General features: G+C 38.7%; 3 protein-coding genes across 6 annotated transcripts in view; 1 reads left to right on the top strand and 2 right to left on the bottom strand.

Moving 5' to 3' along the window:
* Positions 1-328, bottom strand: part of LOC124169816 (pyruvate dehydrogenase (acetyl-transferring) kinase, mitochondrial) — a 105,034-nt gene extending 104,706 nt beyond the window's left edge. For both annotated transcript variants that reach the window (XM_046548590.1, XM_046548591.1), the window contains exon 1: positions 93-328. In XM_046548590.1, the coding sequence (XP_046404546.1) occupies positions 93-192 (100 nt within the window). In that variant the 5' untranslated portion in view covers positions 193-328. The remainder of the gene's footprint in view (positions 1-92) is intronic.
* A 12,868-nt stretch (positions 329-13,196) lies between these two features.
* LOC124168874 (protein CDV3 homolog) lies at positions 13,197-22,437 on the top strand. 3 transcript variants are annotated; one of them, XM_046547238.1, is made up of 4 exons: positions 13,197-13,673; positions 13,923-14,160; positions 14,613-14,832; positions 21,003-22,437. In XM_046547238.1, exons 1-4 carry the CDS (start codon positions 13,473-13,475, stop codon positions 21,151-21,153), a joined length of 810 nt encoding a protein of 269 aa, XP_046403194.1. In that variant the 5' UTR covers positions 13,197-13,472; the 3' UTR covers positions 21,154-22,437. The 3 variants fall into 3 exon arrangements, with proteins under 3 accessions (XP_046403194.1, XP_046403193.1, XP_046403192.1); XM_046547237.1 differs by having other exon boundaries at positions 13,216-13,673; positions 13,920-14,160; positions 21,006-22,437; XM_046547236.1 differs by having other exon boundaries at positions 13,217-13,673; positions 13,920-14,160.
* On the bottom strand, positions 22,074-26,102 carry LOC124168875 (gamma-glutamylaminecyclotransferase). Its single transcript, XM_046547240.1, has 3 exons — positions 25,795-26,102; positions 24,862-25,118; positions 22,074-22,354 (listed from the first exon to the last, which is right to left on the bottom strand). The coding sequence occupies exons 1-3, from the start codon at positions 25,999-26,001 to the stop codon at positions 22,324-22,326; spliced, it is 495 nt and encodes a 164-aa protein (XP_046403196.1). The 5' UTR covers positions 26,002-26,102; the 3' UTR covers positions 22,074-22,323.
* Positions 26,103-27,146: the final 1,044 nt, after the last annotated feature.

The following is a 27,146-nucleotide window of genomic DNA, read 5'->3' as shown; positions in this document are numbered from 1 at the left end:
TAAAATACCATTTCGATCAGACCAGTATTGCACGGAACAACAGAAGCGAAAACTACGCTCGGAAAGATGCAACACGGTAATTTTGGACTCACCAAAATCGATGAATTTCTTTATTGACAGTGGTGATGGGTTGAACTGCGAGTAGAAGTCTATCATCTTCGACATGCCCCTCAGAGTACCGGTGATCTTCATGGTGGCAACTTCTGCAACAACTTCTCGGGTTCAGTTGCGATAGAACTGTATGTAAACCTCACGCCCCTCATCAACACATACGAACTCGTTCAACGATCGGCCTCCACTGCGCCTCCCGCATATCTCCGCGAGAGACCGAGACCCAGAATTCCCGGCGACGCGGAGGCCATAACAAGAACGTCCACCGGCACGAAACAATGAAAACGAGCCTGTAAGAATAGTAATATATTTATTAAACCATTTCATAATTATTAACTGCATTTTACAATGGTGGAATGATAATGGCATCCGTACAAGAGATTTTGATATGAAAAGATGAAATCCGATCCGCCATCTTGGCTTTTCGTTGTCCAATGAAATGAAAGCGGGAGGTACAATTTCCTTTTCAGAGCAAATTCTCGATAATCATAATTTGATTGCATTGAAAAAAGCTGTAGCAAAAAACTCAACTCCAATAATTAGGAAGAAATCGATCCCAGACCCCCCAGGCAGGTCCGGGAAAAAAAATGCCTAGAAATACATTTCTCATAATTTTGTAATTAAAATTTTAGTTTTAAGCAGATGCAGTTTTTGCACGTCAAAACTAGGCAGTAGTTTTAAATATTTTTTTTTATTTCTCTGAGGCTTTGGGAGGGATCTACACCCTCATCTCCCCCTTAGTTACGCCACTGTCACCTATAATAAGTCTATCATGAATTATTTACAACAGTGTTTGAGGTATCACCTTTATGGGTATAACCTAACAGGAATCCTTAATGGAGGTACTTGGACTCGAAACAGAATAAGTCATCCGACGCAAAAGGGATAAGATTCACTAATATGTCATGGGAAAAGCATAACTTGAAAACTTAATAGAAAATTTGCTTTTACATTGAGTTAAAGATCTTATAGTGACAAGTCTAAGTATTACCTAAGCATTAATATTATTACCATTCTTGGTTTTGCGTACCTATTTTACATTAAGTAATTACCCAATAGGTACAGTTAATATTTACATTAGACTTCCAAGAGAAGACCCACCCACTTATCTCCTGTTATATGGCACTCCCTTTACGAGGCTACTGTGAAATAAATTCTCTCAATAGTGTAATACAGTTGATTTATTCCTTTTTCTTCTGCACTCTCTTCCCTCTTTCCAGGTAACGAATTACACTATTATCCACCCATATCAGTCAGTCACAAAATGAATAACATTCATATAGGAATTTCAAACATAAACACAAGCTCCCGGAGTATCTATCATTGTTTCCATTGCATTATTGAGAAAACTCAAAATGTATATTAGATTATTTTTGTACAATTTAATAGTGGATCAGATCCGAGTGGTGGCTGGAGTTTTGGCTTCCCACCCCGTCAATCCACGTTCAAATTTGGCAATGGCAGAGACTTCCTAATCCCTGCTTGAATGCTCTGTGAAGGGGTTTTTAAGTACAGTGCTCTGTCCGTTGAACGGCACGTTAAGCCGTTGTCTCACTGGTGCCTTTCTTTAACCATTTCACTACAAAAGACAGATATTTTTCGGAAGATGTTTCTTGACCTGGGAGACAAAAGCCGAAAATTTTCATTCAATTTTTAAATGAAATTCGGCCATAAATATTAACTAATATCTCGATTTCAATATAAACATCAACATGGAAATCGTTGATGCATTAAATTTTTAATATTGCCATCATAACACAAACCATAATACAAAAAGACCATAATAATGACAAATCATAAGTTGACCACAAACCAATGGTGCTGGTAGGGTTATAAATCCAGAAAGGAGGTAGCCCAACTACCCTCGGAGTCCGAGATAATGTGGAGTTCCCACTAGGAATTATTGAAAAACGTTGGTGCTGATAGTGTGGGATTATCTGAGATACCCTTCTTAACTAATGTCCAGGAAAAATGCTCCGAACAGAGGGGACCAAAGAGTCTCTTGGGGCACAGTCAAGCAGTCATGCTAAGGAGAGAACTCCACATCTCGAAAGGGTTTAGAGCAGGCTAATGCCATCACTGGGTTTCTCTCCACTCTTGCCACCCTAAACTTGGGCATTCCAATAACCCCATAAGGTGCAATTGAGGGAGTAATTCCGAATTACTTATGTCTGAAGAAACAAGCCCTAAAGGCAAGCAAACTTCCTGGCAGTGATGTCGGCTAGGTCATCAACATTATCAGCATACAAAACCCTTGCAGAAACTTATAAGCAGCAGCATCCACTTAAGAAGAGAAAAAAAATTGAGGGAATTGAGGAGAAGCAGCCAGGACCAGAGGCAGATCCAGGATTTTTTTCTCGGTGGGGCACAATGGTCTTACAGGTCTTCCCATATTTAAGATTAAAAACAAAATACAACAATTACGATAGAAAACACTCTCTTTACCGTGATACGAAAGTTATTAATAATAAATTAAATGATTGAAGCTACATTATACACAACATAAAACAAACATTATCATCATCATCACTGGTCAACAATTCTAGGACTGGTTTGACGCAGCTCTCCACTCAGTTCTCTATCAGCTAATCTTTTCACACCTACGTATTTCTTCTCTTTCACATCTCTCTTTACTTGTTCCATATATTTTGTTCTGGGTCTTCCTTTTCCATTCTTGCCTTCCACTTGTCCTTCGACGATTGTCTTCATCAGGCCATCATGTCTCAAGATGTGGCCTATAAGGTTGTTCCGTCTTCTTATTAAGGTTTTCATGAGGCTTTTCTTCTCTCCTACCCTTCTTAGGACTTCCTCGTTACTAACTCGGTCGATCCATTTGATTTTCATCATTCTTCTGTAGCACCACATTTCAAAGGCCTCTATCCTTGGTTTCTCCGCTGCGGTCATTGTCCATGCCTCACTTCCGTATAGGAGCATACTCCAGATGTAGGTTCTTATAAATTGTTTCTTTACTTCCATATTTAAGTTTCCCACTGTAAGCAGGTCTCTCTTTTGGTGGAATGCTCTCTTCGCCTGGGCTATTCTGCTGATAATTTCTTTCTTGCTTCTCCCGTCACTAGTTATCTTGCTTCCCAAATAACAGAATTCATCCACCTCTTATCAGTTTTTGCCTCCCTATTTTAATGTTGGTCTTGACTTCTTCTCTTCTGCTGCATACTAAGATCTTGGTTTTCTTCGTGCTTATTTTCAGTTGATATCTACCCATTACCCTATCCATATTAACCAGAATATTTTTCAAATCCTTCTCTGTTTCTGCTATAACGGCTATGTCATCGGCAAATCTTAGCATGCTAATTTTTTCTCCATGGATATTCACTCCCAATTCCTTTTCTTTGATTTTATTAATGGCTTTTTCAATGTAAACGTTGAAAATTACGGTTGACAGTGTACAGCCTTGTCGCACTCCTTTCCTAATTCTTGCTTCTTCACAGCTGGGCCCTGATTTTATCACCGCTACTTGGTTTTTGTATAAACTGTGGATGATTCTTCTGTCATTATAAAGAACCCCAATTTCCTTTACGATTCCAAGCATTGTGCTCCAATCCACTTTGTCAAATGCTTTCTCTAAGTCCACAAACGCAACGAATGTTGGCTTGTTCTTTTCCATTCTCTTCTCTATGAGCAGTCTTAGGGCCAATATTGCTTCCCTTGTGCCTTTGTTTTTTCTGAATCCAAATTGGTCCTCATCCAAGTACTCTTCTGCTTTTCGTTCTATTCTTCTATAGATGATCCTTGTCAGTATCTTTGACGCATGAGTAGTAAGGCTTATGGTCCTAAAATCTTCGCACTTCTCCGCTCTTTTCTTCTTAGGAATAGGGATTATAATGTTCCCCTCGAAATCCTTTGGTATCTACCTGTCGTATACATTTCACTAATGATTTTGTATAGCTGGTTCAACGTCTTCTCTCCTGAATTTTTAATTAGTTCTGCAGGAATGTCATCAATGCCAGACGCTTTCTTTATCCTGAGGTCTCTTACAGCCGCATCAAATTCCGATCTTAAAATTGGGGCTCCCATGTCATCGGCATCCACTTCCCTCTCGTTTTCGATAGCATTCGTTCTGAGGCGACTTCCTTTGTACAAATCTTCCAGATATTCCTTCCATCTTTTCCCTTTTTCTTCGTTTTCAATCATTAGTTCTCCATTTTTGTCCCTAAGGGTATTACATCTTACGCCCCTTTCCTTAAAGTGGTTCCTCACTATCCTATAAGCGGCCTCTACTTTTCCATGTTTAAGATTGTTTTGCACGTCTTCACAAATGCTTTTCATCCACGTTTCTCGAGCCTTCCGCGCTTTACGACATATTTCGTTCCTTATCCTCTTGTAACGATTCTGTCCTTCCTCTGTTTTCGCAGCCTTGTATTTTCTTCGTTCTTCAATGAGATCTAATACTTCCTGCGTGATCCATGGTTTTTTCATAACGACTCTTCTTTTACCAAGAACTTCCTCAGCTGCCGCCTGCAGACCACTTCTAATGATTTTACAACTCTCTTCCATTGGTTTGTTGGTCGTATCCTCCCCTATTTTATTTTCTACAGCCTCTTTAAAAGCCAGTTGATGCTGAACCTCCCTCAATTTTTCAACCTGCCATATGTTTTTCACGGCTTTCTTCAACTTTTTAAATTTAAGGTGGCATTTCATCATAACTAAGTTATGGTCACTATCGATATCTGCCCCTGGATAACTTTTGCAGTCCTTCACCTGGTTCCTGAATCTTTGTTTCACTAGAATGTAGTCGATTTGGAATCTTCTACGGTCTCCTGGCATCTTCCACGTGTACCTTCTTCGCAGGGGATTTTTGAATAAAGTGTTGACAACCACTAGCCTGTGCTTCGTGCAGAATTCAAGTAGCCTTTCTCCTCTTTCATTTCGGTTACCCAACCCATATTTCCCACTTATTATTCCGTCTTGACCTTCGCCGACGACAGCGTTCCAGTCCCCTAAAATAATAAGAGTTTCTTCCCCTCTTACCTGCTTGATAACTTCCGCTATATCTTGGTAGACATCTTCTACTTCTTCGTCTTCATAATCTGACGTAGGTACAGGTTTAGTATCTATCTTCACCATTACTATCCTTTCATTAAACTGCAGGTAGCTTTTAACACGCATCCCGGCGCTCTTTCTAAGCATTATGCCTACTCCAGCATTACCATTTAGCGATCCCGTGTGTATCATTCTGTAGCTTCCACTCCAAAAGTCTCCTTCCTGGGGCCACTTCATTTCGCTGATGCCTAATACATCGAGGTTCATTCTTCGCATCTCCACCTTCAAGTTCTCTAGCTTACCGCAGGTACGAAGTGATCTGACGTTCCATGTTCCTATCCGTAACATTCTATCTCGTTTGACCGATGTACCCTCTCGAGTAGTCCCCGCCCGGAGATCCGAATGGGGGACTAGTTTACCTCCGGAATATTTTACCCGAGAGAATTCCATCATGTCATTATATAAATTGAGTGGAGTAGCTGTGACTCCTCGGGATGATAATGTGGTGGTTTCCCCTTGCCTTCCACATCGCAGTACTACAGCCGTTAAAGTAAATGTTACCACGCCCGTAGTGGAATGTGTGTCGCTGTACCGACAAGTATGGTCTCCACCTTCGCACATGTGAAGAAGAGCTGCTGCCCTCTCCCCCGGGTGATGAGAGGCATAATTGTTGGCGGCCCCCAGCCGCCAAGTCACGGTGTCTTCACAGGTTTTGGTATCTTTTAAATGGTCTACCTTAACCAATTGTAGCCCAATACCCCCTCAGAATACTGCCGCTTTTTGTCCACGACTGCTTATTCGACGAGAGAACTCGCTTATTTCGCAGCTAACCTCTATATCTAAAGATCGACCCACCATCCGCAACCCTGTGGACGCACTCGGTGGCTTTAAGCTCAGCCTCGAGAAAACAAACATAATGATAAAATATTAAAAATCTTGTCTATTTTTTAAGTGTCTGGGGGAGGAAACTGCCCTCACACCCCCCTAAACCCACCAATGGCCAGGGCAAATATACAGAGATGGAATATTAGAAAAATAACTAGGGCAGGTAAGCAACAAAATATAAGAAGGTAGTTTTAAAATAGTTATTTTAGGACACTGTAAAGTGAGATAGAAAAAAAGTATATAGAGGCCACTCGAGTGAGACATTGAGTACAGATGAAGTGACGTTTCAGAAGACTGGTTGCTCCGATTGCAGTCTGCACAGACCCTCAGTAACGCAAGTACAAATAATTACTGATGCATGGAGAAAAAATAATCATGATAAGATGTGTAGTTAACACTGCTACCCTGGCAAAAGTCAAGAAGACCTAGAGAGATGTTATGACCAATGTTAACAGAAAAAGGTTGTAACTAAACTACCATAAATAAAATCTCAATTCAACTTAATATTAGATAAATCATATTTAAATAGCATATAACAATAGATAACTAGAGATGCAGTAACAAGTAACAATAAATGACAAAAAATTCCAGAGAGATATGTGGAGGAGTAGAGAAAAAAAAGGCATTCAAAGAGGAAAAAGGAGGACAAAAGTCATGAAATAAAGATGGCAGGAAGAAGAGACTAGGTGGTATCAAGGTGAATAAAGAAGAACCAGTAATTTATGGAGAATCCAGGAAGTAATTGGGTAGGAGACTGAGGAGCTCTAAATATTGGTGTTGCTTATAAGGCACGCTCCGTTTCATTCAATCTATGAATCCTATTATCTTCCTTCCCTTCCATCACTAACAATTCTTCCCTCAAAAATGGATTTTTACATTCCCTTCCAGCTCAAAACTTTCACCATTCAAAACTTGTCTCTGTATCTAACATAAGTTTCCTCTCTAGAGGTGTCATGGTGCCGGAACGCCATTCCAGCACTGGTTAACAAAAGACATAATAGTCAAATAAAATTTTTATCAATTTTGCTGCCACAAAATTTCTAATACATATGTATTCGTATTTAGAACAAAAAAATTGTAATGAAATGTAAAAATAACTTGCAATAAAAATACACAGAGTAATATTTTACTTATAAAAAAGTCAAGGAAAATGTGTAATATTTCTAACCCTGCCGCATGAACGGCGGTGAAATATACAACAATTGCCATGAGAAAAAAATCCCCTGTACCGGGAATTGAACCACCCACCTTTGGCTTTCCGGGCTAATGCGCAGACCACTACGCTATAAAGGTCCTTTAATTCTCATGGCAATTAAACCGAGGCTCATGGTACTAGGTGTTAGGCCCTCGTGGTCCATCAAGGATGACAATGCGAGGGAGAAAGGACTTCCAAGAAGCCACAACCGATTGAGAGCCCCAAACCTGCGCTAAAGCCTCGCAAAGCGGTATGTGTAATATTTCTAACCCTGCCGCGTGAATGGCGGTGAAATATACAACAATTGCCATAAGAAAAAATCTCTCTCAGGCTTGAGGTTTGAGGCTCTCAACCCCGGTTGTGGCTTCTTGGAAGTCCTTTCTCCCTCGCGTTGCCATCCTTGATGGACCGCGAGGGCCTAACACCTTGTACCATGAGCCTCGGTATAATTGCCATGAGAATTAAAGGACCTGGATAGCGTAGTGGTCTGCGCATTAGCCCGGAAAGCCAAAGGTCGGTGGTTCAATTCCCGGTACAGGGGATTTTTTTCTCATGGCAATTGTTGTATACAAGGAAAGTGTGTTCCCGCACTGCTAATTTTGCCAATGACGTCACTATTCCTCTCCTCGCTTCTAGCACTTCCTGATTCCTCTTCTCATCCATCCACTTCACCCTCTGTTTCCACACCGTAAAGCACTACATTCCACATCAGACTCTTCACCAGCCATTTTTTTAATGTTGTTATGGATTTAACAACAATGCATAACTTTGGTTTTCTTTTGATTAATACTGGTGCCATATTCCTCTCAATGATTGTCTAGCATATCCACTACAGCCTGCAGTCCTTTTGCCACCTGGCTAATCAATGCTAAATCATCCGTGAAGTTCACTGATTTTAACACTACCACCCTACACTAACCTCCAGTTTAACTCCTACTACTTAACGCATCCCACAACATCTCCTCGGAATAAATGTAAAATGTAATGGTGATGGTGGGTAGCCTTGTCTCACAACTCCACAAATGCATGCTCACCCAGATTCTTCCCAGACTACATTCACTTTTGTGCAGTCTGGACCACATACATATTAGGAATGAGCCAGTCACCTATCCTCTTTTCTTGATGCATCAACCTACGCCTATTTTCTTACGAATGCCCATTAACATTACCCTGTCCACTCTATCGAATAATTTTCAAAATCTGCCAACCAGGCATAAACTTCCTGGTTACATACTAAGTTCCTCTCAACAAGGTCCCTTTTTACCAACAATGCACCACAGGTCGACTCTCCTTTCCTGAAACCAAACTAATCGTTGCCCAAATACTTTTTTGTCCTGACCTCTATTGATCATTTTAAATTCTCTGTGACACTTCCGTTGCATGCAATTTTAGGCTACTAGTTCCTTAGTCTTGGCTTTCTTCTTTCTCAGGAGTGGAATTGGAACTGTTTTCACAAATGCCTCTGGCCAAGGCCCAATCTCTAGATCCTGTGTACCAGTTTGGAAAACCTTCTCCCCTTCCCTAGATTCTTTGAAAAGCTCACATGGGATTTTGTCCTCACCCTGTTTTTCTAGCCTTCATGCCACAAAGGGCTCTCTTGATTTTTGCATCTAAGATTATCCTTCTCCAATTCTTCCTCCTCTATGCTCAATCTCTCTAGCCTCTTCCCGCTGTCATAAAGACCCTCTACATCCTGTATTACGCTCAGAATTTAGTGTTGCTATGGTAGCACCTTTCTAATCTCACCTCCACCCATTATGATGCATAAACCATAGAGTTTATGTTACTATTTATGGCATAAACCATGTTTTTATGATGATTAACTTATCCCTCCTGCAAAATTCTTCTCCTTTTTCACCCCCCCCCCTCCCAATAATTTCTCATTCCTAACCTTAAGTCTCCCATTTGGTTTCCATCCTTCCCATACTCCACTGAAGTGCTGCAGTCACCCACCACTACTGGTTTTTTCTTACTTGGGATTGGGGGTGAGGGATCAGTTATCCTGAGTATATCAGTGAGGCCCTCACAGGATCCATAACCAATCAAGACCGTCATCCGAGGTGAGGACCCACATCCCTCACGAGGTGCTCCTGGTTTTGCTGAACATGACGAATCCAGACCTAGCAGTCGATAAACTGCCCCCTTCATTACGGTGGGCCCCTGTGTCAAGAAGACTCCATCTGCAGGACAGAGGGTGAGATGTCTCAAAATGGGAGATTCTGGATACCATGCGACCTCCAGTTTTATTTCAGACTTACCCTTGCATATGGGGCATGTGCGGGAGGACCATCTTTTCCATAGATACTTGTGGGATTTTGTAATGGACGAAATCTTTTATTCGAGAAAGACTGCAAGGCTGACCCGAGACCCATGGTCTTGTAGCCCTATTTCTAGGTCTGCGAAGGATACCCTGCCGGAAAACATGGCATCCTCCGTAGGCTAGAAAGGATAGTCCAACAGGTGTACCTCAATGACCTTGCCAGTGGGTAGGCCATTTGCAGCACTACAAGTCTTTCCTCCAACCTTCGCGGGAAGGAGGATGGTAATATCTTGAACTCTTTGAGGTTCACCCCTAAGGAAGCACAGAGGACACCCATGGAAGTGGAGTCAGGCCCAGACGCCTGCAAAGTTCCTTTGGGAAGCATCACATCTGGGAGGAGGAAGCTGTCCACGAAGTCCAAACAGAATATAAGCCCCATTAAGGACAGGAGAGGAAGGAAGAGGATGTGGGCTACCAATGCCAATGGGAGCTCCGAGCCTTCCCTCCAGAAGGGCTGGGGCCATTGGAACCGACAAGGACTCTGAGTGGGCAGTGGATTTGCAAGGGACCTTGAAGACTGTGGCAAAGCAGGGCTGCACTCCAGGTGATATTCCTGTGTAGCAGAAGAAAAAGTGGGTGAAGCCCTCCTACAGAGAGGCCAGGCTCTTGTGGAGTATATCATGTCTAGAGATCCTTAACAAGGGCTCACAACCTACCGCCTACAATAGCATTAGAGAAGAGGTGATCAACATTACCTTTTGCAATGGCAATTTGGTAAAAAGAATTGGGAATGTTGATGGAGGCTTCAGCAGAGCTGCACCTAACAGAACAAAGAGAGTGTGTCTAAAGAAGTCTCCATGTCCGACCATAGAGACAAACTTCGCGGTGTAAGAAGCCAGGGAATGGCAAACTAATTATGACAACCCAAAGAATACTTATTAGGTACTGTTGAGGGAATTTCTAGGAGAATGCCAATTAGAGACACTTCACATTAGGTTTAACATAACTGATGAGATTGATGGGACATCTTCAGAAGAGCATCATCTCATCCTAAAAATTCAGTTGTCCCTTAATTACAAGAGAAAGCTGCAAGCTGCCCTGTTAGGGGACAGAATTAGAAAGGCTTCGAAAGGAAACTAGAAACTACTTCAAAATAAAGCAAACCACCTTACCTCAAGAACAACTACAAGAATGCTCAACGCAATGTACCTCACAAAATGACAATAAAATGCCATTAAAAAATCATAGAAGAATTTATTTGAGAGAGTAGAAAACCTGTCACAACTTTCCACATTTCATGAAATTAAAGTAAAAGACCATAAGGCAGTGGGATCCCTTTTGCTACTCTCAGGGGACTACATACAATATTTCTGACATGGAAGCATTAAAACCTATATTGGAGAGCCACTTCCCATGCTTCAGAGTGTCAGAATAGGCTAGGCAGGTAAGGTGACCTCCCACTAGTCCGGCTTGGATGGAATGGAGATTGGTCTCCAGCATAGTTACAAATACAATTACCCAATGGGCTATCGTGAGTTCTTTACCATATAAACCGGCCAGTGAATACAGTATCCTCTGGGCACTTCTTCAAAAAGGGCAGCACCTTTATTGCAACCTCTGTTGAGAATGTATCACTCCTGCCTAGCATATGGATACATCCCTAAACAGCAGAGAATTGCAAAATAATCTTTACACCGAAATCAGGGAAGTCAGACTACACTAAAGCCAACTCTTTTAAAGAAATTAGTCTAATGTCTTTTCTAATAAAAACCTTGGATAAGAGAGTACATGTAATTTAAGGGATGGACTATCCTCAGCACTCTCACCTACATCATATCCGAAGAGCAAGTCAGTGGAAACTGCCCACCTAAACCTTGTCTCAAGACTTGAGAATGTGTTAAACTGTGGTTTGTATGCGCTTGGGCTATTCCTTGATATTGAGGGGGCCTTCAATTATTCATCCATTGAACAGAACTGCACTGCAGCTGAGAGACATGGAACCCACTAGTACATGGGGGTCATTTTGGACTCAAAATTAATATGGGGAGAGCACACAGGCACAAACCTGGAGTAACCTTGTGCTTCTCCACGGATGTGCTGGAAGGCCCTGGGGCCTTAAATCAAAACTCATGAATTGGCTGAGCAAATCAGTGGTGAAGAAGAGTGCTTTCTCCACTGCTCTTTAATCTGGTGGTTATAACAGTCATAACATTATGAAAGGATATGTAATACAACGAATAGGTATACACAGAAATTAGGTATGCTATGGAATACTAAGATCGAACATTGAAACATGAAGATGACACAGCTTACGATTAAAAACAATCAGACAAAATCTCAATAAAACCCTAACGAAAAATAAACTCTTTCAATTTTAACGAAACGTTCCAAACTGAAAAAGAAATGTTTAAATCATCAACTGCTAATGCCATTCACGCACATGTACATGAACTCTTAGTATTTAAATGTATCGTTTACCCAGGCCTAAATAACAGTACATTCCTTGAAGATGCAAGGGATTTGAAAATCACCATGGTAGAGCATTCTATTTTCCACATCTTGGTCTTATCTGATATTCAATTAACTCAGAGTTGTATTTCCTGCCGCTTATAATGTCGAAAAAAATCGGTACTAAAAGTTATAAACGAGATCCAGAGACCGAGTACTTGTCCCATACTCGGAAATTATAGGTCAGTCATACACCAGGCATTATTTACATCACCATTACTTAATTCCTCTGAATTCCACATAAGCTTAACCCCAATTTAGCAATAATGAATAAAGCATTATCGTCAAAATGTACTCTCATCGAATACTGCTCCCCTTTAAACTTAACACTGATACATACACCAGCAAGCCATTTATATTCATCATCAAGAAAAGAACCTACATTATCGTTAGCAAAGTGTGGAAAAATTTTGGATTAAGCGAGTCAATGCAATTCCAAGAGTAACCGTAGCTCAACATCTGGAACCGAGGCTACTCTTTTTCAATGAATAAGCACAGAAGGGAGCCAGTTCACAAAAAAAACTTCAAACTGCTACATTCACAAGGAAAAAATCTCAATTTTACAATTAGACGATGCATCCTATTTCACCAAAATACTTTTGATGGGAAGTAATTCACCGCGAGCGATCACAAAATACTCAATAAGTTTAAGAAACCTGCAGACAGTAAACATATGGGGCCAGCTAATGTGAAAAAATCACTCATTCGTCTCGAAGGCAGCAAAAGACGACCATCTTAAACCCCAAATGAAAGGAGTCATTGAACACTTCACTTAACATTCACCTTTTCAATAGAAATTTTTCTCAAAATAAAGCAGATATGGCACTTCATACCCGGTGCCAGTGCGGGGAGTGGCACGCCCGAAATCAAAATACGATCAACAACACGACGATTATCGCTAAATAGTAGAACTTTAAGCATCGATAAAAGAACATTTTCAAATAAATTTTTAAAAATAACTCAATTTTCAATTTACCACGGTTTTCGAGTTAATAAAAGTTATTAGGTTACTATCTTTGACCCAATCTGAAAAGTGATTCAAAACCAATACCAACTCAAATTAGTATTCTGCAAAAAAAACGTATTAAACAATTTTTCCTAAGGAAATTTCCAACATTGGAGATAAGAGACAACATATTATTCCAAATCGTCAAAAATTAGCAGGCTAAACCATATGCTGGAATAAATTAATACTTAAAAATAAATAAATACCTGTCATTTAACCGCTAGCCAGTACGCTTAGTCAAATGTGTGCTTTACATTATTCATTACAACTACAGGCACCATCCGTTGTAGCTTAATATATTTTAAAATTCATAAAATAAAATTTTAAGAGAGCTTCATCCTTTACAAGCTTTTCCTATATTCCTCAACAAAATATGCCGGATATGACACTAAAGTGATAGTAGAATCGTACCCATGTGGTGGTCTATAAGTCATACATCTAGTGATTTTTTGCCTGTAACTTGATTATTAACCTAGATAAATTGTTATTATAATCAAATATTAACTATGGCGGATCTAGATGATTTCTTTGCCAAGAAGGATAAACGGAAAGCTAAAGGAAAAAAGTTTACCACTGCCGACGAAATAGCCAAGAAGTTGGAGGAAACGGGGAAGAAAACTAAGGACACCAAGAAAGAAAAGGAGAAAATCAGTCTTCCCGTATCTACTCCTGGACAAGAGAATGAAGAGCCTGTGCAGCAACCCCAGGTTTTTCTTTATTTTCTTATCTATTTTAGATTAATACGGTTTAATAACCGCCATATTGGGGAAATGGTCTGCTGCCACAGTGCCAAGTGATTAACAGCTGTGTGCTACACAAGTTCGTCATAGCTATTATAGCAATGCTTCTACTATTCCCATCGTGCTTTAGGCTCGAGTAAAGGTGTAATACAAGCTTTGGTTATGTTTTAGATTGAATTGCAATTCTACAATGGTTTTGGTTTCTTTGTCTAGCAGGAGGACGACGAGTGGAAGGAATTTGAAGAAGAGAAAAAGGATTATTCGGGATTAAAAATTCAGAACCTGCAACTTAGCGATCCAGAAGAAGAAGGAGAAGATGATGAGGAGGAAGAGGAGCATGAGAATGAAGCCGGTGAAAAGGTTATGCGGAAGAAGGTCCCTGCGGGCCCTTGGAAAATGCCACAACCAGAGAAGCCCGAAGAAGTATCAGAGGAAGATAAGGACGAGGAAAAAGGTAGCGTGATTTTTTATATAATAGCCGTGGTATATACTGAAATGTCAAATACATGAAATTGGAAGGAAACAATTTTGTGAGGATGCTTGACCTCTTTTACTATTTTCACGTATTGTTGTTGAGACTCAGTGTTAAGGTGGTATTTCCATGTTTTTATTATAATAATTCGTATTGAGTGTAGGATTAGAGTTTCTTTTTTTTGTTGAATTTTGCCGTTTAGGATCCTTATTGCCCTTAAGGTTGTAACTTCATTGTGTTATTGAATTTGGAAATATGTTTATCATTTAGTTTGTTCCATTGTTGTATTTTTAACATTCCCTTATGGGCATGGTTTTTTAATGTCCCCGATAACGGTTATGATGACATTTTCCCCTTCAAATGGACAAAGTGAATGTTTCACACTGATTTCATGATTGTGTATGTTATTTTGAAGGATTTTTCTATTGACTTAGGAAATGAAGAGAAAAAGGATGATAAGCCTGCTGGTTCAGATGAAACAGGAGGTTCCAGTTACATACCTCCTCATATCCGTTTTGCACAGCAGCAGCCATTGGCTCCCATGAAGATGGGAAGGGGTAAACCTAAAACTGCACCGGATATTAATAATGAGGAATATTTCCCTACGTTATCAGCTTCCAAAACTGCAGAACCTGCAGGAGCCTGGGGAAAAAGGTTGGTTCAATTGTTGTGCAGACAGAGTTCTGTTAAAATAGCTGGTGGAGTGTGGCAAGAAAGTTTTTTTTTAATTTCTGTTCAAAATATGCAGATGAAAAACAGCCGCATCAAAGATTTCCGTTCTAGTTCTAGCTAGTAACTAGTTCCTGATTGTCGGATCTAAAGTTGGTCACCTGAATTTGTTGGCACCATAAAAAAAAACTTACTTAATTATGCAATTACCTTATTCCATTAAAAATATTTAGAGGGGTAATTTTTTAGTATTCTTATCACTGAAATTTGTTTGTTCTTATGTCTGGAACACCATGTCTGTAATAGGTGCATTCATTTTGTAGCATCCCTCTTTTTTATCCTTTGCTCAAATTTGTTCGGTTGTACATGGCGTGTATTGACCAATTTTACAAAAGATTTCTACTTTATAAGTTAACTTATAAGTATACCCAATTTTTAGGTAAATTAATGTAGATTATCTAGCCTTATAACTTTACAGTGTCACCCACAATTTCTCCAATACTTGTACCATAATTTGCATGCACTTCCCCTTCTTTCATCAATATTCACCCAGCACACAGTAAGCTGTGTCGGGTAAATCAGATCTCGTATGTATCTTACCAAGTTTCATAAAAACACCACTTGGCCATACCATAACTGGTGCAGTGTGAGGATGCTAGAGGTGGGTTAAACAGTTCATTTTGATGAACCGTAGACTCTGAATCTGTTAAGTAGAAAGAACAATTCAAAACATCTGTTCCTGGCGAACAGTTGGAGTCATTCGGGTAGAAAATGCTGTTTATCGGGCGATGAGAGTATATGAAATCTTAGTGTGGTATCATATGATTTGTGAAGTTATTGTAGTTTCTAGCAAATTTTTTCCTGGGAATTTAATTAGTTATCTGTGTGCAGAAGAATATCTGCTGCCCACTCGTTGAATAAGCCAGAATTAATATTTATCAACTCAGCTTCTGGTGTTATTTGTGTATTTGGTACCAGAAAAGTTTTTCAATGCTCCAATTTTGAGCAACTTAGACTTTCATGTACAGCTAACTGTTCTTAATTAATATTTTGAGAATAAACATCATATGTGAATATCTCTGTTAGACATCTCTGTAAGATATTAATTTTTTCTCCTCGTTACAGCCTAAGTCAGTTTACTGAATATAATACAAACAAGTAAATTGAGGAAAGTTTGAGCCAAATTTGTGTTTCCTAAAAAGCATCAGTTCAGACCTCGTAAAGCAACACTGGGTAAAATGTAGATTAACCCAGTTAAAAGTTAATATCATAACTAATAATCTAATAACAAAATAGGTTGTGGATATAACATAATTTATTAATTTCTGTGTAACTTTTCTGTTTGCCGAAACAGATTTTTTGCGTTAATATAGCTAATCATAATAAATTTTTTACCTAATGTGTTAATTAACTTTGAACCATTGCAAAAATTACGAAAAGATTACAGGCCTACGAATTGACCGCAAAACTGAACCATGTAGCTCCCTGTTCATCAAATGCAAATGTTCAATTGAACGCGAGATCCCAAATGAACAGCCAGAGGAACAAATGCCCTCCGAGAAAAATGAACACCCGTTCAAAATGTCAGGGCATTCGAACCGTTCAGCGGTGAAACTTCGTTTTTATGGACGGGGAATGGTAGAGAAATATGGGGAGAGGCTCAAGCGTCCATGGTACACTTCAGCAGCCCTGGATGGTTTGCATAGTAGCCGCCATCTGTTGTAGCCATAATGCACTCGCTGGATTAAGCTGCAGTTCAAAATGCCTGTTGGAGTGAATACACCGCATGAGTGCCGTGCAGACATGAACAGTGAACAGGGAGGTTTATAGAATGTTCATTTTGGTGAACAGTTTGTTTTGGCTCTTAAGTTCTTTTTTACCCACCTCAAGAGGCAAATGGTTTTAAATTGATTTCAAAATGCTTTGATAGTGGTCCTATGAGAGAGAGAGAGAGAGCGAGCAAAAATCACTACTGTATGGTTCACAAAAATCTGATGCCACAACTTTAAGGCAAAATTCTATGGGATCTCTGGCAATTAATTTCTTGTAATTGTAATCACTGGGTTGTTTTTTGAGTTCTGTGCATATTCTGTACATGGTGTTGGTGAAGTTTCAGATACTATGCTCTAGGCATCCTGTGGCCAAGCTGAAATAGAGTCCATCTCCCACCAAGGATTAATGCCTCAAGAAAGGAAATGCATATTGATCCCCCTATGAAAGATAGGGACTCAAAAGGCCTTGGAAAGGGGCGACCACTTGAAGAATCAAAGCTGTGTATCACCCAAGGACAAGATGCCTAACCCAGTTGCTCATGAATTCATCTCATTTGCCAGTTGCGCGATGAGAAAGATAACATGAAGGATCCTTGCAAAATGTGACACACTCTCCAAAGTTCTGTTTGAAAACGTGTAATACTCAACTGTGCCAAAGACCCCGGCCATAAGCGATGTATGGAGGAGCCTTTGAAGTCATTTGAAGCTGCAGCAACAATTGCATCAGAAATGCCAAGAGAACTGTGTAATGGTGATTGAAAGAATATGCTGGTGCTCTTTTGAAAGGCGAGGATAATAAGTTGGCCATTGTTGAGTATGCATTTATGTGACCTGGACATGGCATAGATTTTGGTAATCCTTACATCCTGGCAAATGAAAAAAGATATTTTCCCAGACTAATCTTAGAAGCAGTGGAAATTATACTGAGGCCCAACCACATCAATGGGAGGATGGCTTTCAAGCTCTTGTGAAAGTGCCTTCAGAAACGAGCACTGTTTCTTCGGAATGAGCAGACCCACAATCACCCAAGATCTGAACTACATATATGCAGGTTGGAGGGAAATTGTGTCACAAAATTTTAACTCAGGATAGCTGATGCCAATAGGAACCAAAATTGCAAATGATATTTTGGTTGAAAATGTTCCATTTTCAAACTACAGAAAGTTTCGAGCGCTCCAATTGGCCATGAGTTTGCCTTGTTGCTGTATGCTCTGGACAACTCATGGCCTCAAATGCTTTGCCTGCCGGAGATTGCGAGATCAGCTCACTAGCTCAGTGGTAGCGTGCCTGCCTTTCAATCTGGGGGCTTGGGTTTGAATCCACTGGGGTCTCGACATTTGAGTTTGAATTTCATTCGCAAGGAAATTTTATTGCTGAAAATGCTTGGCCTTGCAAATGCATTTAATGGTTCGTCGGTTGACCAGCAGAGCTATGGTTCCAAGTTCACACAAACAAACAAGTGATCTCCCGCAGATACAGCAATCGAGGTCATGAATCATTCGAGTCCAGGCCATATGGCAGCAGGACAAAGTCATGGCCTATCTGAGTTCTTGGCACAATATTTATGTACAGGCGGTCCCCGACTTTCGTACACAATGCGTTCCTGAAAACTTGTACGAAAGTGGAACCATTGACTTCCATACTAATTAGGGGTTACGTTCCAAAAGAGCGGAATATACGTACTAAAACCTTTTTTTTTTTCACGGAATTAATTTCAATTGACTTAATTTTAATAATATGTTAATAAAATTCCTCAAATCATCTAATTTCTTTCGAAAATATACGCAGAAAATGCAAATAAAAGTTTAAAAAACAAGAACTCCGTTGGCTATCGAGTGAAACTTCCTCTTGGCGTTTAAGTTGACATTCCACTTATTACGTCCACTATAAATAAAAAGACATATCAAGAAGTATAATAAAATGTAGTTGTTGAACCCGCACTCTGGATACCTTTTAATTTTTACACCAAAATTCGACATTTGGCAGGTGACATTCGTGATCGTGTATATTTCGCATGCTATTCAAAAAAGACAAAAGACAAACGGAATTCGGGTGATATTTCGTACAATATCGTTGCTGAAGGTGTGCATGAATTAAACAGCACTCAAACGAAAAAGCACAATTAGAAAGAAGATCTTACTAGTTTTATTGAAAGCTATTTGATGATGTCTAGTCAACTTCTTTTGAAAAATATCTTTAATGAAGGCTTTCTTCTTTTCTTGATAAAGGAGCCTATAGCAGGCAGTCTCTCTCCCAAATAAATCACCTAGATTAGAGTCAACTACCAACAATTCCCTTCATTATATACGTTCGTATTGTTCGCATATACTGCCATTTGAAACAATTGAATGTTGGGATGTGCAATAAACACCGCGGGAATTTTAAAAAAATTAAAGACCAACGTCCGAAAGTCCGAATTTAGCGTACGAAAGTCAAGTGAAAGGTGTCAATTTTGAAAGTGCGAATTGTACGAAAGTCGAGGACCGCCTGTACTTTAAAAATGGTGCTTTTCAATCTGCATTATTATTATTAACTTTGGTTCCTACTGGCATCAGCTATTCAGGGTTAAAATGTTGTGACATAATTTTTCGCCACCCTGTCTACTAGAAGATTCAAGGGGATATTCCACTTCTCCTTTGCCTGATAATGTGTATAGCTTAGTAGTACAAACGTCGCCACCACCACCATATGCAAAATGCTGACGAAGCCCAAAAACCTTTGTCAGAAGTTTGTATACATTTTCATTGAAATTGTCTAATTCCTGCAATATTTTTATTTTGCTAGTTTTCATGAAATGTCTGATTCTTTTTTTATAATTTTAACCAATATAGATTTATTGTACCCAAGTTAGGTAAAATAAAATACATCTATTACTCGAAGCAAAGATTGCTTATAATACAGACTGTACTTGTAAGTTCTTAGCTAAGAAATGAATGCTCATTTTTCTCTTTTATGGTCATTCCATGTTTACATTATCCATCACTCTGCTCACGAAATTACCTATCAAGCTGTTGCTCCTGCTGCTATTTGTGAGAGAAGTACTTTCCTCACCTTACATCATAGGTTGCCTAGTGTAGATTCCGCAAGAAAGTTGGGCTAGCAAAATGCACCCAAGGACCCCTGCGGGAGGTTCTTTCTATCACAAATGATAAAATGGTCCTCTCTCTCTAACCTTAAATACATCACTATGTTTTTTTAGAATTTTTGTAATTTTGGTGATGGGGAAAAGATAAAAGATTCATTGTGTTGCTACCATGGAAATGATAAAAAGGTGTGAAATTCGGTAAGAAAATGGCATTTAATTTTTCCTTGTTGAAAATAAGATGATAATAATGTCTCCAATTTCAATTCTTGGTGATTGGTACTTGGTGATTGGGTTGGGTTGGGTTGGTTGGACAAACTAATGAAATATTATCAATTCACATCAGACATCTGTATGAAATAGTGAGATATCAAGGTTATAATACGTACAAAATTCTCTAAAAACTTTGCTCAAAAATATTTTCATCAATCAATGTATCATTCTTTGGATAATTTTGTTCTGTGTTGTTAACCATTTTATAATTTGCTACCAATGAGCAAAATAATTTGGCCAGAATTATAAAAAATGTTATTTTCAGTTCAGCTAAGTTTAATTTTACTGTTTTTCTCAAATGAAATCCTGTATAGGTAAATTATGATAAGTGCATATGACACCATGTAGAATTTGAATTTTTACCTGGTGTATAGTCTGAATGAATAATTCTCAGGTTTCCCACCCAATGTGTTTTTGGGTAACTGGTTTCACAAACTGACCAGTTACCCATAACCTCACCCGGGAAGACAACAGAGAATTATTCCCTCATGAGGCCATGTTTGGGTTGCTGCAGCTTGGTGACAAAGGAGTTTCAATCCCACATTTGCGAGACAAAAAATGTTTAAAATTGCCTCCTATATCTTTTGATATGTGTTGCAGATTCAATCTGAAATACTTTAATATATCCTTGGGCTCTTATAAAATTTTTGTCACTTGCTTTGGTATCAATTTAGCATTTTAGACTTCCCTTGTTAGAACCCTGAGCTTGGAAAAGAGACTTGGTATTTAACATTCCACACATACATACTTTGTCAGTGCCAGTAAAAGTTTCAATGCTTAAATATTGATAAAGCTAAGATAATTTCATTCCTATGTTCGAGATGAGATTGGTGCAAGTGTGTGTGTATGATTATAGTATGAAATGCACAAGGCATAGTTTCTTTCCGCTTGCTTTATTGTTTAAATTACAAACCGCATGTAGCTTAAGTGAAAATTGTGTTATATCCCTTATTTTTTAAAGAAGGGTTGGATTACATGCTACTTATTGCTTTCAATTTGGTGATCTGAAATTTCATTATTCTTTCCAGTAGACGTGATAATGAACGGGGATTTGAAGAGGTGCGAAACAGCAAGTCCCACTCCAGCCGAGGCCCAGGAGGAATTTCATCTGACCTGGGTCGTGGTAATGGGTCACGATTAACCCTTGGCAATAAATATGGAGCACTTGACCAGAGCTGATGACAGCAGCAGGTTGTATGCTGTGGCCTTATGAGGGGATTAAAGCCATCGGATGGGAAAGTCGTCACAGAGGAGGTTGTGAGTGAAGCAGGCAAGCTCCGTTCGCTGGAAACAGGAAGAAAGTCAGGTGTTCAAGACGTGCCTGTATCCCATCATGAAGAGAAGACATTCTTGGCAGTTCCGTTGACATACGTGGCCAGTGACGGCATCAGAAACTTGCAACCTGAGGAGTTAATGGTTACCATTGAAGCTAGCATTGGTGTAACTGGCATGCTTCTTTTGCTAAATGACATTAGCCATTGTGCATCATCATCTAAGAAGTCCCCTCATTTGGCTGTTGTGAAAATAGGATTGAAATTATTAGTCGAAAAAATTTGAAGTCACATCAAATTGCTTCAGATTTCGTCACGAAAAATGATACCGAGTGATAGTAATCAATATTTTGAAGAGTGGTTATTAAAGTTATCCAATTAATTTCGTTTATAATGCTGGTAGAGGGAGCATATAAAATGGAGAAAGTGCTGGACTACATGCTATTTTAATTTTTGAGAGGAGTGTGAGTGCGCGAGTGTGTACATTTAAAAAATGCTTCACTTTATTTTTCAATCAATCACTGGAAGTCCTTGTTATGAACATACTTATTATTATTAGAGATCCTCTAAAGATATCTCCTTTCATTGCTTATAGATACCCAAGTTATGGAGCTATTGGGGGGAGGGAGGGGGGGGCGTTATTTCTTTTACCTGTGTGCCATCCCAGGACATCAATAACAATCTGAATAAAGTGTGAGGGCCACAGAGTCCGATTTCTGCACCGTTGCAATTTTTTGAATCAATTGACTTAATGCTGCTCAATTATTGAGCATTGTAGGTAATGGTTTGTTGTTCCAAATGTATTCTCCTTTGTTTTTTGATTTGACGTAAAAGCTGAAGAGGCCATATATTTTTCAAGGTAAGGGATGCTTGTGCAGAATCACAGAAATTGCTGCCAAGGTGCATAAGCTACTGTGCTATGGTTGATTGGAGTTTTCTATTTATATTCAAGGGAGTAATTATAGAAGTCACGAGGTATTTAAATTAATGAAATCAAAATTCAATTTTTATGGATGTCAATGCAGTATAAACTTACAGATTTTCATTGCTCCCTGGTGGCTGTCGATGAGATATATTCTCAAAGGTCATCGGGTGTGGCTTCATTATTACTGTGAAAAAATATTGGTTTAATTGAGGTGAATATCCCGTACAATGTTATCTGTAATTTGTTTAATATAATTAATGAGGCGTACTATGCTGTGTATTTTATTTAATAACCCATAAAGTTCTAAGATACTGGTCTATCTATTGCAGATGCTGCATGCACTACAATGAGATCTTCATTTCTCTTAAAATATTCTTGCTTTCCAGCTTTTCCTTTAAATGGGAATGGTGGATTGCAATGAAAAGCATTTAACATTAGTAGCAGTAAGAAGTAATTGTGGTAGACAATGCAAAAATCATGGTTTATGCTAGCAAATGTTTTTATCTGTTGGAGCATTAATCAGCTTTTCCTTTTATCACCAAGACAGTTTTTGAATGGGTTTATATAAGCTTGAGGCAGCCATTATAGCATGCATAAGAAAAAACAGTGATAAAAATTCTTGGAGACTTTGATACTAAGTTAATTTTTGGCAGTTAATGGAAATGTTATTGAAATATGGGCCATCATTTTAAAGGTTTCAGCAAAATAAGCATTGTGTGAGGTATATAGAATTAGGAAAAGGAAAAAAGCAAACATTCCAATTGTTCCCTGACTTATTATTACGATAACACTACATTTTTCTAGCTTTTAATTGCATTATCGAATATTGAAAGTGATGATAAGGAACCAGCTGACAGTCAATTTTGTAATTTTAAATTATATATTTCATTTAAAAAATTGAATGTCATTGCATCTTTAGCTCAATTACTATTTCTATCAAATTCCTGCCATTTGAGCAAACAAGATACTTGTACAATTTCTAATGCCAATGAATGCAGCATGTACATCCTAGTGCTAGTGATCATTATTTTCTTACTTTCTGTGTAATAGCTACTTCCATCCATCAGGTGAACCCTTTAGTTGCGAAATCCCCTTGTATTGCTATAGCCACTTAAAAATTTTGTCTCACCTTTGAAAGGTGAAGAAATTTTCAACTCGTTTCCACACCAAAACTGATAAGTGAAGTACCAAAATTTGCTCCTGTGTACTGGCTGGGAGAACAGTAATCCATGAAAAATTGTTAAAAGGAACCATTTCTCCCGCTGGGCCTTATGCAAAAGTACGGGAAATGGGTATGTCTGTATTACATTATGTTCATTCAAATAATGTACTTTGATGAGAAAAATTCCTTTGATGGTGTGATTCCTCAAGCACATGACAAAGTATGCTGTTTAATGAATGATTACATATATATTTATTATACCTACATATTTATTTCTATACTGGAGAAGTGTAATCTGATGAAATTCCAAAGGAGAAGAAGAAAATTTAGGGTTGAGGAGGACTGAATAAAGAGAAGCTTAATGTACTCTTAGTTGAAGAATGAGATCATTTGCCTATAGTAAATCTCTTGGTTGTGGTTGGGATTTCTGATACTATCAATTAGTAGACCATACAGTAAATATGATTTCATAGAAGTTCAGTCAACTGCAGGAAGATAATTCTTTCTAGTGTCAACTGTAATGTAGCACTGGGACGCTTGATAACTAAAGTCTTGCGGTATGATAAATCAATACCTCCACTGCACAAGCGCTCAACAATCACAACAAAGCAGTCAACAATTACAAACAATCAAATCCGCTCATCTAGGAGCCTAACAATATGCATACGCTCAGATAGCAGTAGCCAGAGCACTAATACTCACATCCGAAGCTTGAAGAATTGGAGGTGAGCACTTCTGCTCTGGCTACTACCACCCGAGCCAAGGGCGTACCCAGGATCGTAACTAGGGGGGAAGGCAAGCCAAGTTGTGACATTTAAGCATGGACAAGGTGAGTGGAACCAACATTTAAAGGAAATTATAACAGCGCTTCATTTATAGTTTATGAGATTTTTTCCTTGAAAAAAAGGTTTATTTTAGTTAAATATCTTTCACTAATACATATCATTTTTAGTGGGTGTAAATGAAATTAGTTGATTACTTTTGTTTTAATTCAGTACTGATTTTGCTCAAAGAATTTTGCAATTTTTGCTTCTAGGGGGGTGTGGGGGTAGCTGCCCCCCCCCCCTCCTACTCCTCGCTGGGTAAGCCCATGAGCTGAGCGAATCCGTATTGTTGGGCTCCTAGATGAGCGGATTTGATTGAGTGCTTGTGCAGTGGAGGTATCAAAATGTTTTACATTGCCTGTAAAACAACACACATTGTTCATGCTTTATTGAAAGGGTTACATGATCATGCGCTCAAAAAAATATAACCAGCACATCTTGAAGTACAGAAATCATTTTAATCATGCATTAAAAATAGATAAGAATTAGTTAATTTAGTATATTTTATTATGATACATAGAGCAAAATTTCAAGGTTAAGTACTTTTTGATTGCCCATATACCAATAACTAAAATTCATAGCATGCAAAACTCTTCTACTGTATGCATTCACCAACATCCCTGTGACTATTTACATATAAAATTACACATTTGACCCAGTATTTATGTCTCATCTTTGGGCGAAATATTAGGATCTCTGGAATACCTTTCACAATAGCGTAATCCATGGTCACCACCAGAATCATAACATGGAAATGTAGGTAGTTCTAACAAATCAGGTCTGAATGTTTTCAGGAAATATACCCAGCATTTCATGGTTGACTGAGCTGAAGAGTCACTTAAATCACTATTGAGAATTTGAATATCGTCTATTTCACGAATATACCAATTTGGATGATCTTCCAATTCATCAAGTTTTTCCAGCATCGCTTGATCAACTTCGTATATTTCCCCAAACACATTCTGCAATAAATAAAATTGCTCTTTAACTTCCTCCACAATATGCTATATATACAATTAGCATAGATTTTAACTCTACCTCAATTAGAAACTGATGATAAAAAATTACTACAATTCTTGTAACCAATGTAACTTTTCACCCATTTCTCCATATTTCATCGACAAATAAACTCTGTGAATAGCCATCATTAAAGAAAATATAACAAAGTTGTCGTAAGTAAACAAATTTATAACATAATGGCTATGCGCCACACTTAAAATCGTATTACCGCCACAAAAAAAATGTACAAAATAAAATTTTTCCGTTCGAGGTCTCAAAGTTTAAATGGCGCGGTTCGCCGGTGGATATTGAAAATAGATGAACAACGATAATAATTCTGGCAGCCTTCGGTAAATAGATAACAGAGATAGCTTACTTGTATGAGTTCTTTATCTCATGTTATCAGGCTTTTAAATGTACTTCTCTTCCTTGTAATCGATTAACAGTTTTTATCTCTTTTGTTATCACAGTGCTTTCCTTCCTATGTGAGAGGAAACCGTGCCTACATGCTTCCAGAACAACGCGTATTTTATTTTACATCGTACTCCTAACTTTGTTTTTGTAATGAAGAAAGGTTCATGGTCCTATACGCTGGTTATCAATTTCCCTTCCGTATAGCTAAGTACTGATTCAACTTACGTGTCCAGTCCCGGGCTTATACAGTAAGAATGGGATGTTGTATCTCGTTCCAATTATTAGAGGATACTTCGTCACAGTTTTCCCACTGCCAATGAAAGTTCCCTTTCCATTTCTTGGATCGGATAACAAGTTATTATTCGGCTGCCCAGATTTGAGTGTTCCGTATACAAATACTTTGTATATCACATTAGAAGTAACTTTCTGCATGATTCAAACCTAGGGCGAGTCTACGTCGGCACCGAAATCTATCTTCTGACTACGAAAGTCAGTACTCGTTGTCAAATTGCACCGATGCCCAAGATGTTATCAGCGGTCGACCTTGATGCTGAAATCTCCCTCCTCGCTTTGACAGGCTTCCCCACCCCAAAACAGAATGTTGATTTTCGCTTGTGTACATAATCATGGTCCTTATGTAAGGACCATTTACATAATCTTCGATTTTACAGCTTATACTTGTAATCGTCACCTGAGTGAGTGTAAGATTCTAACAATGATTCACCATAAGCAGTGTTGGCTTTTTATTGCGGTTTTCGCGTCAGCTTTTAGAATGCTTATTCACAATCGCCTGCCAAATACGACGTCTTGAATTAAATACAGTATTCTTGTTCATGCCGTTTCAATAAACTACCCACGTATAGCCCTCAGTTTTAAATGCCGGTCTTACCAAATGAATTTATTAAAAAAATAATTACCTTTCGCTGAACACCTAATTTCTCATTATCCCCCAATAAGTAGTACTCTATAGCATATAGTTTGGGAAAATTCGTCTGGTCAGTTACATATCATCAGCAGGAAGAGCTTGACAGCTCTTCAGTTTTTATGCAAAAAGGTATATCACTTTCACCGAGCCAGCAACAGAAGTTCGTGTTATTTAAAAATATGCTCACATATAATATTTATTTCTTTACATCAAAAATTATATTGGAATATTAAAATTCCATGATCTTTAATTCAGCCTGCATATTGATGCTTATTAGAGGTAAGGAGGTTAAAACCATTAAAACTATGGATTCATAAGAGACCCTTTGGATTAATCCAGCCTCTCAGTTCCTCAATGGTATTTTTGAGAGGGAAACAAATGGACTGTGAGACAATAGAAAACAAGCATTCCTCCAATTGACATGTGTATGTGATTCATTTAAGTATTCCTCACTTGGAAATCATTTCTCTTCACCTGGTCTTAAACAAGGATCCCCCAAAATGCCAAAACCACTAACGCTTGAGCTGTGACGTCAATATATGATAGCCTTCATAGGTCAAGTGGTCTAAGGACTTTTTTGTGAATTTGACTTATCTTGGCACACCAAGTACAGGCATATAGAATGGTGTCAGGGTCAGCTGCTGCTCCCCAT

The sequence above is a fragment of the Ischnura elegans genome, chromosome 12, assembly GCF_921293095.1.
Source record: "Ischnura elegans chromosome 12, ioIscEleg1.1, whole genome shotgun sequence".
Lineage (NCBI taxonomy): Eukaryota > Metazoa > Arthropoda > Insecta > Odonata > Coenagrionidae > Ischnura > Ischnura elegans.
The sequence above is the reverse complement of the archived record's forward strand: the minus strand, read 5'-3'. Positions and strand labels throughout refer to the sequence as shown.